Below are 12,276 nucleotides of genomic sequence, written 5' to 3'. Positions count from 1 at the left end.
GAAGAGCTGACAATGTGACCCTTCCTTGGGCAAGGTTTTAGCACCTTCTCCCTCTGCCTGACTCTCAGGCTGGGGAGGGATCACAGGATATTCTCTGCCTTGCCATTTCTGGATACTTGTTTTTGAACACAGATGTTTCGAGAAACCTGTCATCTCTGTTTCCCATGCCTGAGAGTGGATGAGTCTCTGAAATGAAAAACACTCTAATTTTGTACTGTGTTCTCAGTTGTTATTTCTGTAAAGGCTTTGTTTATTTGGGAAAGATTTTGGTATGTGAATGTGCTCACACCCTGAAATGTTACACTAAGCCAAACGTATAGGCTCTACAAAATGCAAGTTCTAAGTTGCTTTAATTAATAGTAGCTGTCCTCTTAAAATTCGTAGTCTAACGTCTTTAAACATAGCCTTTTCTGTGAAAAATGTTTGTTTTGACATCGAATATGTTGATAATAGGGACTGTGTGTTTTTTTAGAATACAAAAAAGCCCGCCAAGAGATAAAAAAGAAATCATCTGACACACTGAAGCTACAGAAGAAAGCAAAGAAAGGTAACTTCCTTCATACTTGCACTGTTAAAAACCTTTTGTGCTGTGCCCATTGACAACAGCTGAACAGCCGTAAGACTTTCTGTTGTAATAATTCGGTCCCCAGTAATGTATTCCTGGTACATACTTGAACACCAGGGTACAATTACTATGTGTCATTTAAATTATATTCTGAAGCTGCTATCTGATGTTCTTCTACAAAAGCCTTAAAATTGTTTGTACGAAGTCAATCATGTTTTAAAATAGAGCTTTTGCTGTTAACTTATTCTGGTTAGGAACATTGACACTATAACATGATTTGTGCAGATAACTGAAAAATTTTTCTAGAATCTTTTGGAAAATATTAAAAAAGCCATTATGTAAATGTTCTCTAACTATTAACATTTCTCACTGTTCTCCCTTTCTACCGCCTTTCTTCTTCTTTTTTTTTTTTTTTAGCAGCCTGTAATCTCATAAACCTTATATTATTCCTCAAAGAATGAGAAGGTGGCATGAGTTTTTGTCAGGAGGAGGGCACTTGGCAACCGTAGAAAACTAAAGATGAGTAAGAAAAGAAAGGGAGTTCTCCACAAAGGCAGTCTGTCTTTTTTAGCAGCTGAATCTCGTGCTCCTGTTGCTCTCCCACCATCGTCTTGTCACAGGAGTTTCATCATCATGTCAATGGAAACGTGCATCGCCAATAGCCGCAGCATTGCCATCACTAAGGGTGTTACTTGGCCAAGTGCAAATCCCACCAGCTTTGGAAAAATGGATCTCGTACAGAAGCAGACTTTCTGCTTCCCTTTCTCAGCACTGGGCTCTTCCCTACTGGGTAGGAAGTGTTCTGGGACCAGCTCTTAGACTTCAGGTGATCTGTACCCTCCTGCCTAAAAACTGTGAGCCCAGGGACAGGCAAAATACATACTGGAGCAGGGACTTCCTTGACCTTTTAAAATTGTGTGTTATCGAGAACGGGTGAGCTGTCTCTAACTGTCCTTCCTAGTAGGTGAGTCAATAATTATGTTGGTAGAAGCCACATGACTGGAAAACTGCTTCTGAATTTTAGCTGACTTAAATGAGGGAAGAGGGAGGGAGAGATGGAAGACAGCAAGAAGGAGCTTAGCTCAGTAGGTTCTGTATATCTGTCTGTGGAAAAGTTCAGTGTTTTACCTCAGGGTGGTCATCTTCAGAAGAACACAATTTTTTGTGATAAGATTTTTTTTTTTGGAGTGATGCGTAAACATGGTTCTCATTTTGTTTGACAAATTGTCTGACTTTAGACTAACAGCTTCAGCGAGTCTGTGATATTCCCTCCATTTCTTTTCCTTTCTTCCCCGTTTTTGTGGTCTCATTGCTTCTTGTCTTTGCGTGATACAAACAAGCCCTCAATGCGTGGTAGGTGAGAAGTGCGAAAACCATGTCTGTGATCTGGGAAGATGGAACCATTTTTTGAACTTGTTTCTATGAATTGACAGTTGTCTGGCTCCATCTTCCTTTTATCCTGCTCCTGAGTACTGAAAAAATCAATCTGCAGTCTTGGAGGAGGAGACAGCATTTTCTGTAAAGTGGGAAGAGGAAAGAGAAGCTCTTAAAGCCATCTGAAAAAAAAATAAGACACTCGTCTCAGATTTCCTGGATTCCTGTCTGTCTCCCCAAATGTGTGCTGTGTCTAGTGATGAGGGTCAGTACACTGGGGTCTCGTCCTCCTTCAGGATTAAACATCTTTGAGCAGGGAGTGGAACAGGCCTTGTTTTGCTGTCAGTTTTATAGCAGCCATGCTGTGATTGAAGACTTTTTTTTTATGTCATTCCCTTGATTAATTTTGCTGTTGTGACATGTTTTTGGAGTTGTCGGTGCACCTGCTGTATTTCTGTGCTGTGTCCCCCAGAAGTGCTGTCACACACACGCTGGTTGGGTCCAGAGCACAGGTGGGACTGAGGTGGGGTTAGAGCTGGTCGCAGGGGGACACGGATGGGGAAGGTGGAAGCGATGAAGGCTCGCAGGAAGCCGGGGCAGGGGACAGGAGGAGCTGCAATACTTTTGAGTTGTTCTCAGAGCCTCTCAGAGAGGTGCAGGGAGGTGCTGAGGCTCATACAGATGTGAGAAGCAATGCCCAAAGCTGCTGGCCCTGTGGGTTCCCAGCATGAATGGATGGGAGGTGAGAGGAGGTTCACGCTGTCTTCTTGCAAGTTGTCTATATAGAAGAAAAATAAAGTAGCGGATGCTTTTTTCCCTCTTTGCCTTTTGGATCCCTTCTTTGAAGGAATAAAGCATTCATCTGAGTGCAATGTCAAATGTTGGTATGAAAACTTTTTTTATGTACCCACCTTGACAGATCTGTTCAGTGTGCTACATGGTGAAGTGTGTTTCTCTTGCTGTCACTGAGGGATAAGAAAAATCAGGAAGGCGTTTATAAAAAGATAAAGCTGCAGAAGTGATTCTGCTTTAGATCACAAATGAAGTTTGTACTATGGACAGGGAAAATCTTGGGTGGAACTGTCCTGGCAGGCCTGTGGCTGTGCACATGAATGTCTGACTGTGTCTTCAACTCTCCTGTTTCTTTGTTTCTCAGACTGATTTTATTTGTTCTGTTCTTCCTCAAGCAAGACCTGTCCCTTTGATTTTTCTGTAAAGTTACTGACTCACCTATGGGAACTCTAAAACAACCAATTTATTCCCTTTCTAGCACTTGTAAGAATATTTTTGAATTAACCTTTTGATGATCTGTGGTCAAGTGAGATGTTTGCTAAATTCTGATTTTGCTTAAATACTGTGCATGCTACTAGAAAGTCCTTTGAGCTTTATCTGCTGCAACTGGATGGGGAAGTGGTTTTCTTCTGCTTTGAGCAGCTTCGGATCTAGGAACTCAAAATACGACCCTCTGCTTTTCTCATTTGCGTCATGGCAGTGGTGTCCTCTCTCCCTGACGCGTTGGGCTGCGGAGGCTCCCTCTCATAGGCGACGGCTGCAGCATGTGTGGCAGCTCCTTGCTCCTTGCCTGCATCCCAAGGATGTTTGGGAGAAAGGGCCGTGGGCTGAGTGGCTTGTCCTGACAGGAGTGCTACAGGTTGGGCACCTCACCTTGATGCTGAGGGGCTGAGCACCGTGAGGTTTGTTCTGTTTCCATGTGGCCAAGTTGAAAGTTCAGGCCAGGCATTTAAGATGATCTATTAGAAATTATGTTTGCAGAGTAGGTGTGTCCATTGCAATAAAGGTCTTACCGAAGCTTGAACTGCTGGGGAAAACACCAAGCTTTGCAAACAAACCAAAAAGGTGTTAGGGGTCCTTTTCGGAAGTTTCCTGGAGTATGTCTGGTAAAAGTACAAGTCTGTGTGTAAGGGAAGGTCTTGCATTTCAAAAGACCTTACAGGGATAATTTTCATTCTTTTTGTTGTCTTTGATTATATATATAAAAAAATAACAGTCCACATGGAGTTTAAACATCTGTAGCTCGATATGATCCTGGTGCACATTCCAGATTTGGGCAGCCCCAGGGGGTGTCATAGTGATCTTCAAGGTGTGTCCTTTTCTTGAGTTCCTGTTCCCAGACAGGACAGCGTTGAAACTTAGCTCTTGTCTGAACAGATGAAGCTACACAGGGCATAGAACTGCATACATCTTCTAAATTGCTATTTGTTTTCAGACAAACATTGGACATCAGAAGTCAGCCCAGATAACCTGAGTCAGCAGAATAATTATACATATATTTAAACTAAATTCCATGTTTAGGTTTCTGCTGAGTCAAGGCCTCATAAGTGGATTCTTAGCTGCTAGAAGCTGTTGGTGCTATATTGAGTTCAGAGGAGAGACAGCAGCTGTGACTCTGCATGTAACCATTTTGGAAGGTTAACAAAATGCATGATTCTTAGTTTAAAAAAAAAGGAAAAGCATCAAGTAACTAACTTAAAATATAACTGAATGTATATATAAAATCTGGAGTGCATGTTGGCTTTATTTCCTGTATTTCGGCTTGGCTATTAATGATTAACTAGATGGGTATCTCTTCTGCCTCTAACGTGACTGGTAGGTTTCGTTTTCAGGTTCTTCATGGCATGTCACATTGTGTGTGGGCTTTGAGGAGAATGTTTAAATCCAAGCGGATTTGTGTAAAGGAGTTATATGTAGTGTTCCTAATAATATAACGTGTTAATGTGGAAACTTAGTTTTATCTCTAAGCCATTCATAGAAGTTTCTGCAGAGTGCCCTTGACATTCCCTATATTTCATCTTGTGTCCCATCAACATGGAGTATCCAAACTTACAACCTCTACTTTTTAGTATGTGGTAGTTTTGGAAAGTATTTTTACTTTAAATGAAGTTGAGAGAGTAGAACATCATTATTAATTTGCTGAAATACTGCCCAAAGTTCTTTTTCTTCCCCTCCTTCCTGTTAACAAAGATGACCTGTTTGTATTTAAGAGCCTCTGCAGCTGTTCTTGTGTTACACTCTGGTCTTTGAAACTGTATTATTATTATATGAAACTGTATTATTGATTGTGCAAACCCTGTGACTCTTAAAAACATAAAGCTCTTCAACGTAATTATAACCCAAGAACATCTCAAATGCTAAAGCAAATGCTAACCTTCTAATTTAAGTACTTTTCACTCCTTTTATACTTGACACTTTCCCTGCCTGGAGTGCCAGGTGTGGGGGGACCCCTGCCCAGACCCTTTCTCCACCAGGAAATAGTCATAATTCCTCTGAATTGATCAAATGTGGCAACACTGTTCTCTGATGCTGTGATGGCTCAAGTGGAAGCCAGGACTCACTGTGGAGTCACTATGACGCAGCTCAGCAGGAGAGAAGCTAACAAGCAAATTATCCGTATCTGTTGCAGGGGGAAAAAAATCCTGTGTGGTTGAGGCCATGGCACCTGCGCAGTTTTTTTGTGAAAACACATTGCAAAATCAGTAACCAGAGATATTTCTTTGATTTATTTTCATTTCTTGAGTTTTGAATACCTCTTGGTAGTTCTCCTTTTGACAGCATGCCGGGTTTATTGCAAAACTTTATATATAATAAAGTTTTTTTAATTACAGTACACATATCATAGTTAATCTTTTTGATGTTCTCCCACATTGCATCAGCAATTAGTTTTTCATTTAATTAACAATCTATTAATGTAATTGCAGTAGAGAACATAAAAAAGCACTGTGGTTACTAATGCAGCACCCACCTGGAGTTTTGCAAGTTCGAGTTCCCTCTTCCCTGCGAGGGGATGAGCTTTGTGCTACTTCACCAGCTTGACCAGAGTTTGACAGTTGTTTGTGTTGTGCCCTTTCTCTGAAGCCCAGGTTAACATGTTCTCACCTAGGAATCTGCAAGCTAAACAAAGTTCCTAAACTGGTTTAAGTGTCTTAAAATACAACCGTGTGGTAAATAACTGGGAGTTTAATTTGCAACAGCTCATCAGGAAGCAGAGCTAATGCGTTTATCAGCAACGGAAGAAGTCAAAATATTCTAGTCTAGACTGCTCGCTCTCTTGTCTTGGCACTGATGATAATGTCTAAACTCTAGGAATGCTGGAATACCAGTTTGACTTTTTTTATTTTCCTTTCTGTGTCAATTTTGTGTCCTGCAATTTCTCACCATGCGCACCTGCCTGACAGCTGAGGCTCTGGGTAAGTCTGTGCCATGCTGTAACCCTGGTGGCTGGTTTATTGTAGCCCTTGCTGTGGCCTCTTTATGGTGTCTGGTCTCCACTAACTGCCTAGACTTTAATTTCTAATGAAACTAAAATATCGCCTAATCTTAATCAACAAACCATCCTTTGATTTATTTTCTGTTGGCATCTAATTGGAATGCTGTAAAAGAAGAAAACCAGTATTGCAGATAAACCTGGTTTATTTTAGAAAGGGATAAATCATGTCATAGTTGGGAGAGAAGTTAAATGGAATAGATATGTCATCAAGGTGATGTTCAAATAATTTAATATCTTGCTATTAATATGACTTTTAAAGTCTAGAGCTTAAAGTCCTTAGTGTTGTTCTTTGTAAACCTGTGATCCAAGTCCCCCTTTTTTTCTGAAAATCGCATGCACCTTTCCTAACTGATAGATAAGAAATCACTCTATTTAACTTTATGCTGGGGAAGGGGTGGAAATCAGCATCATAATTGTCTCTTCTGCTGCTGCCTGATCACATCTCAAATCTATTTCAGTTGGAGTGTTGTTTCAGTTGTATTGCAAATTTAAAGCGGCTGCCTTGAGATCACCTTGTGAATGAAACGCAGTGTTTCTGAATTTGAGAGAAATAATCGTACCTCCACTTGTAGGTGTAATGATGTAGATGTTGCCTTTCGGAGAAGCCTGGATTGGTTAGACTGGGAGACCCTCAACCAAGGCCCGTCAGCTCAGCTCCTGGAGCTGGCACTGTGGTGCCTGCTGTTTGTCACTTTTTTTGAAACTACACTTTGTGTTTTTCCTGGTTTGTGATTCAATTTGAAACTTCCTGGAAGTTTCCTTTGGTAACTTGGAACTTTTAAGGGACAGCTTAGCACTTTTGAACATTAGCAGCTGATTCAGATCTCCAGTAGCCACGAGAAAGACTCAGATCTGGTTGCTGAAGGGATATGGAGTTAACCCCACCAATAAGGTTTTCCACCTTTCTGCAAGCGGTGCAGAATTCTCCCATTCTCAGCCTAGGTCCATATTAGTTTATTTGTTGGCTTTACTGTGCAGAACTCAGAGGGGCCGTTCTCCTTGGCAGATGAAACGAGTATGCTCTTGTAAAGAAGGTGATTTGGGAATGAGTGACTTGGAGCCTGCTTTGGTTTGTACAAGCAGAGGTGTACTCAGCATTGTTTCATACGGTGTAAATGCTGCCGCTTTCCAAAGTGTTCAGTAGTGAATATTCAAGGTCTGTGCAGACACCTAAAAACTGCAAAAGAGCACTCTTTAAGTGAGAATGTGGAAAATAATTTCACCAGTATTTCCTACATTACTTTGTCAATAACAGCATTAACTTTAGCAGTCACACTTGCACTGAGAGCCTTTAAAAATTATTGTTCTCCTTCATTATTGCTGACGGCTTTGCTAGTTTAAGTTGTCTTATAAAATATAGACATGAAATTAAGTTGAAAATTAGATTTACCTTTTCTTTCTCTCTAACAAGTTTCCTTGACTAAAGTTCTTTTCTATCAATGATTATTTAAGAAGCTACATGAAGCTTTCAGCCAGGATTCACCCAGAACAATGTCAAACTGAGTTTCTAATACATGTTGGTCCTTTAAAGCTCTTGCACATCTTAGTAATGATGTGAAGCACCTGCTCTGAAGTTAACGTATTAAGATTGTCCTTGGAATAGCAGTGAATTCACGTTGATATTGATGAGAAGCACTTCATCTCTCTGCAGTTCATTAGCTGTTACTTGCCGATTGTCAGGCCACAAGTCCTCAGGCTGCTGGAGCATGGTGCTGTTGGAGAAGTCAGTCCGCAAGTTCTAGTCTTGCATTTCTGCTCCTCTCTGCAACACCAAAGCTCCACTTTAAGAAAGGGTGAATTTGAATTTCTCCTTGGTTTACAAGTTGTTGATTTGTTCTTCTGAGTGCAACCAGACGTGCTCTGCAGAACCATCCCTACATCATGTCCATATCTGGCTGGCTGCAGACAAGAGACTACGTTTTATGCTTTTGACCATTGCTAATTCTGATTGCTTTGGTGGGTCATTCAGACCTGTCTGCAGCTGGGGCAGGAGGGTCCTTCCAGGTGCATTTTTGCAGCTGCTCCGTGATGAGGCCGTTCTGGAACTCTTTTCTGTCATTAAGATATTTCCTAACGGGTAACCGAAAGGCCAGAGAATGTGGGCTGGAGAGAATAATCAGTTGCCGAAATTCCTTGTGAAATTGTGCATTATGTCCACAGCAGAAACTGTGCAATCAGTTGTCAGGGATGCCTTAAGACAAATGGCCTTCCCCTCGTAATTCAAAGTGGGAAAGAGCTGCATGTCTTTCCAGTGGTTGATGTTCCGTTCTGAGATAAGTAGTGGATTCAAACTAGCAGAGACGCAAGACTGGTGAGGAGCAGAGGTGCTTGGCGGTTGGCCCTCACATCCCCGCTGTGCTCTGGGTGTAGCAGCGCTGTTGAGGGGCTGTGTTCTGCTCTGCTTAGAGAAGGAAGCTGATTAAAGTGGGCAGAGATCTCATCCCTCAGATTCTCAGACGTGTGCCGTGGGAGGCAGCTGGCGATTCAGGGAGTAGGAAGAGTTATGCCTGATTTCAAAAGACGTGCTAGATTGATGTCTGTATTATGGAGCTTTCAAAGGATGTTAATAAAGCTTTCCTGCTCCTTAAAAGATGAGTTGCAAGGAGATGTCAGGAAAGAGCTGTCTTCACGCCATGTAAACATCTGACTTCAGAGCCTCATCCAAATGATTCATCTAAGCTTCTTTCCTGCTCTGAATTACACCCTGGGCAGCTTGTGTGTTTCCAGTGCTACACAGGTGCCCAAGAGCCACAGCATAAAAACAGGTCTGGGAAAGTAGCAGTGAGGAGATGGTATGGCTGTTAATGTCCTGACTCACTTAAAGGAATAAAACAGAAACTTCATAGAATCATGCCATGGAGTCACAGAATGGTTTGCGTTGGAAGAGACCTTAAAGATAATCTAGTTCCAACCCCGCTGCTGTGGGCAGGGACACCTCCCACCAGACCAGGTTGCTCAGAGCCACATCCAGCCTGGCCTTGAACATTTCCAGGGAGGGGGCTGCCACAGCTTCTCTGGGCAACCTGTTCCAGTGTCTCACTACGCTCACAGAGAAGAACTTCTTCCTTACATCTAACAGAAATCTAACCTCTTTCAGTTTAAAGCTGTTCCCCCTTGTCCCATCACTATATAGGATACGTACTTTGTAGAGGTACAGAGGATGCTGGAGAGTGATGCAGCTTTACACACGGTTTTGCCAAACGGTGAAAGCTTGAACATTATCCTGATATCTTTGTTTAATTCAATGAGCTACACAGATGTGAATGAGGTTAATTTTTGCCCCATGTTTTGGGCGCTCTTGTTGCTCTGGTCCAAGACGTGGTGCTCTGTGAGATCCACATAAATTACCAATATTCACTACAGTTGAACTCACTTTGTCAATGGAGTCCCGTTGCTTTCTAAATGTGTGTCTTCTCACTGCGTAAGGGAATACATTTTACAAGGATTTCCTGCATTAAGTATGTTGTCATATGGTGGAGCAGCTGAACATTTACAGTGGTTCTCCAGAGCTGAACTAATGAGTGTGTGATTTAGTTTGCAGCTAATATATTTTGCATTTGGTACATCCCGGACAGTGAGCCAGTATCTAGGTTTGAACCAACAGGTGACTATTTCACCTGTTATAATTTTCAGACAGTTCTTTAAACAAGGGGTCTGAGCAATAACGCAAGTCTTAGTTTCATAAGGAATTTGGAAGAACAGCTCCAGAGAAGTATAAAATATTTAATCACTGCATCTGATAGCAAAGAAGAATATGAGGAAGGGCCTGAAATGTGCAGGACAGTCTTCAAGCAGAAGGACACAGTTTGTGTCCTAAGAAGGCACAGGATCTTCAGGGAGTTAGCCAAAACTCTTCTATAACTTGTTTCTGGCAGATGCTGTCTTTGAGAGAGAGAGCAAGTGACTGCAAGTTCAGACTCTGCTATTGTTGAAGTTATTTACTTCCAGAACAGCTTTATGACCACATTGCACCACTCGGCCTGATCTACAGGATCAGGCACGGGGTGTTGCTGTGGGCAGTTGGGTACCCAGGTGGCTTTGATGGCGACCATGGTGGTGTGCACTTCGAGGATCGGTCACAGAGCTCTGCTTGCGGGTATCTCTGCAGTTGTATCTGGACTATGTCTAACTCTCTACAGAGGGGGTTTGGATGCATCCAGTCCGTAACGCCGCTAAGCCAGCATGGTTCTCTTTGCTTCCGTCACTGCTCGCTTTCCTGCGGCTCTGGCTCTGTATCGGTGCGGGAGAGCTGATGACTTTGCCTCACACAGGAGCACTGAAGAAATACACATGATAATAAGGCAAAGGTTTTCCTTTGTAACCCTGACCTTGAGTCGTCTGCTTTGTGTAATACACACATAAAGAGATTTGTTTCTTCCTCTTGCTCATAGCTTTAAATTCACCATGCAGAAAGGATATTGTCCATAAAAATTGATTGTGGGTGGCTGCTTGTAACTCACCCACCGTTTTTCAATGTTGTCTTCCTGGTATTTAGCAAGAATGGTGTGGATATGTACCTGGGTACCTAATTTGCATGTGTTGGTCTTTCTGGGAGATTTAAGACAAATTTACGCAACTGAGGTGCTTTAAAATATTTAGAGGTGTAAGCTGCATGAAAGCATCTTGCAACGGCAGTGTTATTTGCTCAGTAATAGTATGGCTAAGCAGCAGCTCATCATTCCTAGAGGGATAAGGTTTTTGGCATGATGCAGAGTAAGCAGTTGGTGAAGAATAATGTACTTAACTGTCGGAGAAATTTTTGATATTATGAGTTGGCTATATTTAACACAGTGAAGCCTTTTGATTGCAAAACATTTGATTTCTTTTTTATTTTCATAAATGAATACTAGACATTAATATGTATTTGAGATGCTGATAGTTTTCTTCTGTTTGTTTTGAACTTTGGAATGAAGAAAATTGTTTTAGCAGTTGGTTGTGTAGAGCTCTTAAATCCAGTGGTCCAATGACTAGTATCATGTCCTTAACACCATCTCATATAGGAGATTGATTCATTCATTCAGTGACTTCACAAAGCTGTCTTTAGGACCTTGCTAAGCACAAAAGTAGGAAGGAAGTATAGCTGGGGTTAGTGATTGATACTCTCCCAGTTAATAAAATGTCAATTTTCAGCAAGGGTTTCTATGAAGAGTTTCTATGAAGGGTTTCTACAGCTAACACTTTGAGAAAGTCGTTACGTGAAATGCTGTCTTTGGCTTGTTGAAACCTTTTGATTTGAACTGGATTTCTATTCTATGCAAAATGGGAAAAAAAGAAATGCTGTGAAATGCAAACCCTTACTAATTTGAATTAAGGGAAAATGTTGGTTGAGATATGAATTGCAGAAGCACAATCTGGCAGCAGTGCTGGGCTGAAAATAAGGTCTTCCTCTAGGGATATCCACAGTTCTGACAAAATGTACTGTTGATTGTTTCCTGCATACAGGACGGGGTGACATTCAGCCCCAGTTGGATAGTGCTTTACAAGATGTCAACGATAAGTACCTGCTGCTTGAAGAAACTGAGAAGCAAGCTGTCAGAAAAGCTCTGATTGAGGAGCGCGGTCGATTCTGTACTTTCATCTCGATGCTGCGGCCCGTGATAGTAAGAGCATTCCTTTTTAAGTCTGTACAATTCACAAATTAGATAAGTGGTCAAAAGCCTCTAAAAAGACTAGCTCGTTGTGTCTTGGGAATGAATTTCTAGAGCCAAAATTCAACCTGCATCTCTGCCTAGGAAGTGACAAGAGTTGAGACCTTTCTTGTAGGCATTTGAAGTAATTCAGCAACAGAAGACGTTGAATACTTTCAGGATGACTAATGGAGAAACAATGGGCACAAAAGTGGGTTTTAGTTCCCTGAGCATACCAATCTGAGACATTGCTAATGCAGGTTTTTTCCACTGCTTTTTTTTAGTTAACATCACATTTGAATATAAATCTTCCTTACTCCTACTGCAGTGCTAGGACTGATAAATGTTTCAAGACCTCCCCTGTGTATATAATGACATTATCTGACAGATTTCAGGCTGCTTCCATGCAGTTTTCTGGCAGCTCT

General features: G+C 41.7%; 1 protein-coding gene across 1 annotated transcript in view; it reads left to right on the top strand.

The window, feature by feature from the left end:
• Window positions 1-12,276, top strand: part of MTSS1 (metastasis suppressor 1) — a 33,058-nt gene that overhangs the window by 3,542 nt on the left and 17,240 nt on the right. The window contains exons 4-5 of the mRNA XM_009867636.1: window positions 473-547; window positions 11,667-11,824. Of these exons, the coding sequence (XP_009865938.1) occupies window positions 473-547; window positions 11,667-11,824 (233 nt within the window). The remainder of the gene's footprint in view (window positions 1-472; window positions 548-11,666; window positions 11,825-12,276) is intronic.

This window comes from Apaloderma vittatum, unplaced genomic scaffold (genome assembly GCF_000703405.1).
Source record: "Apaloderma vittatum isolate BGI_N311 unplaced genomic scaffold, ASM70340v1 scaffold26554, whole genome shotgun sequence".
NCBI lineage: Eukaryota > Metazoa > Chordata > Aves > Trogoniformes > Trogonidae > Apaloderma > Apaloderma vittatum.
The sequence above is the reverse complement of the archived record's forward strand: the minus strand, read 5'-3'. Positions and strand labels throughout refer to the sequence as shown.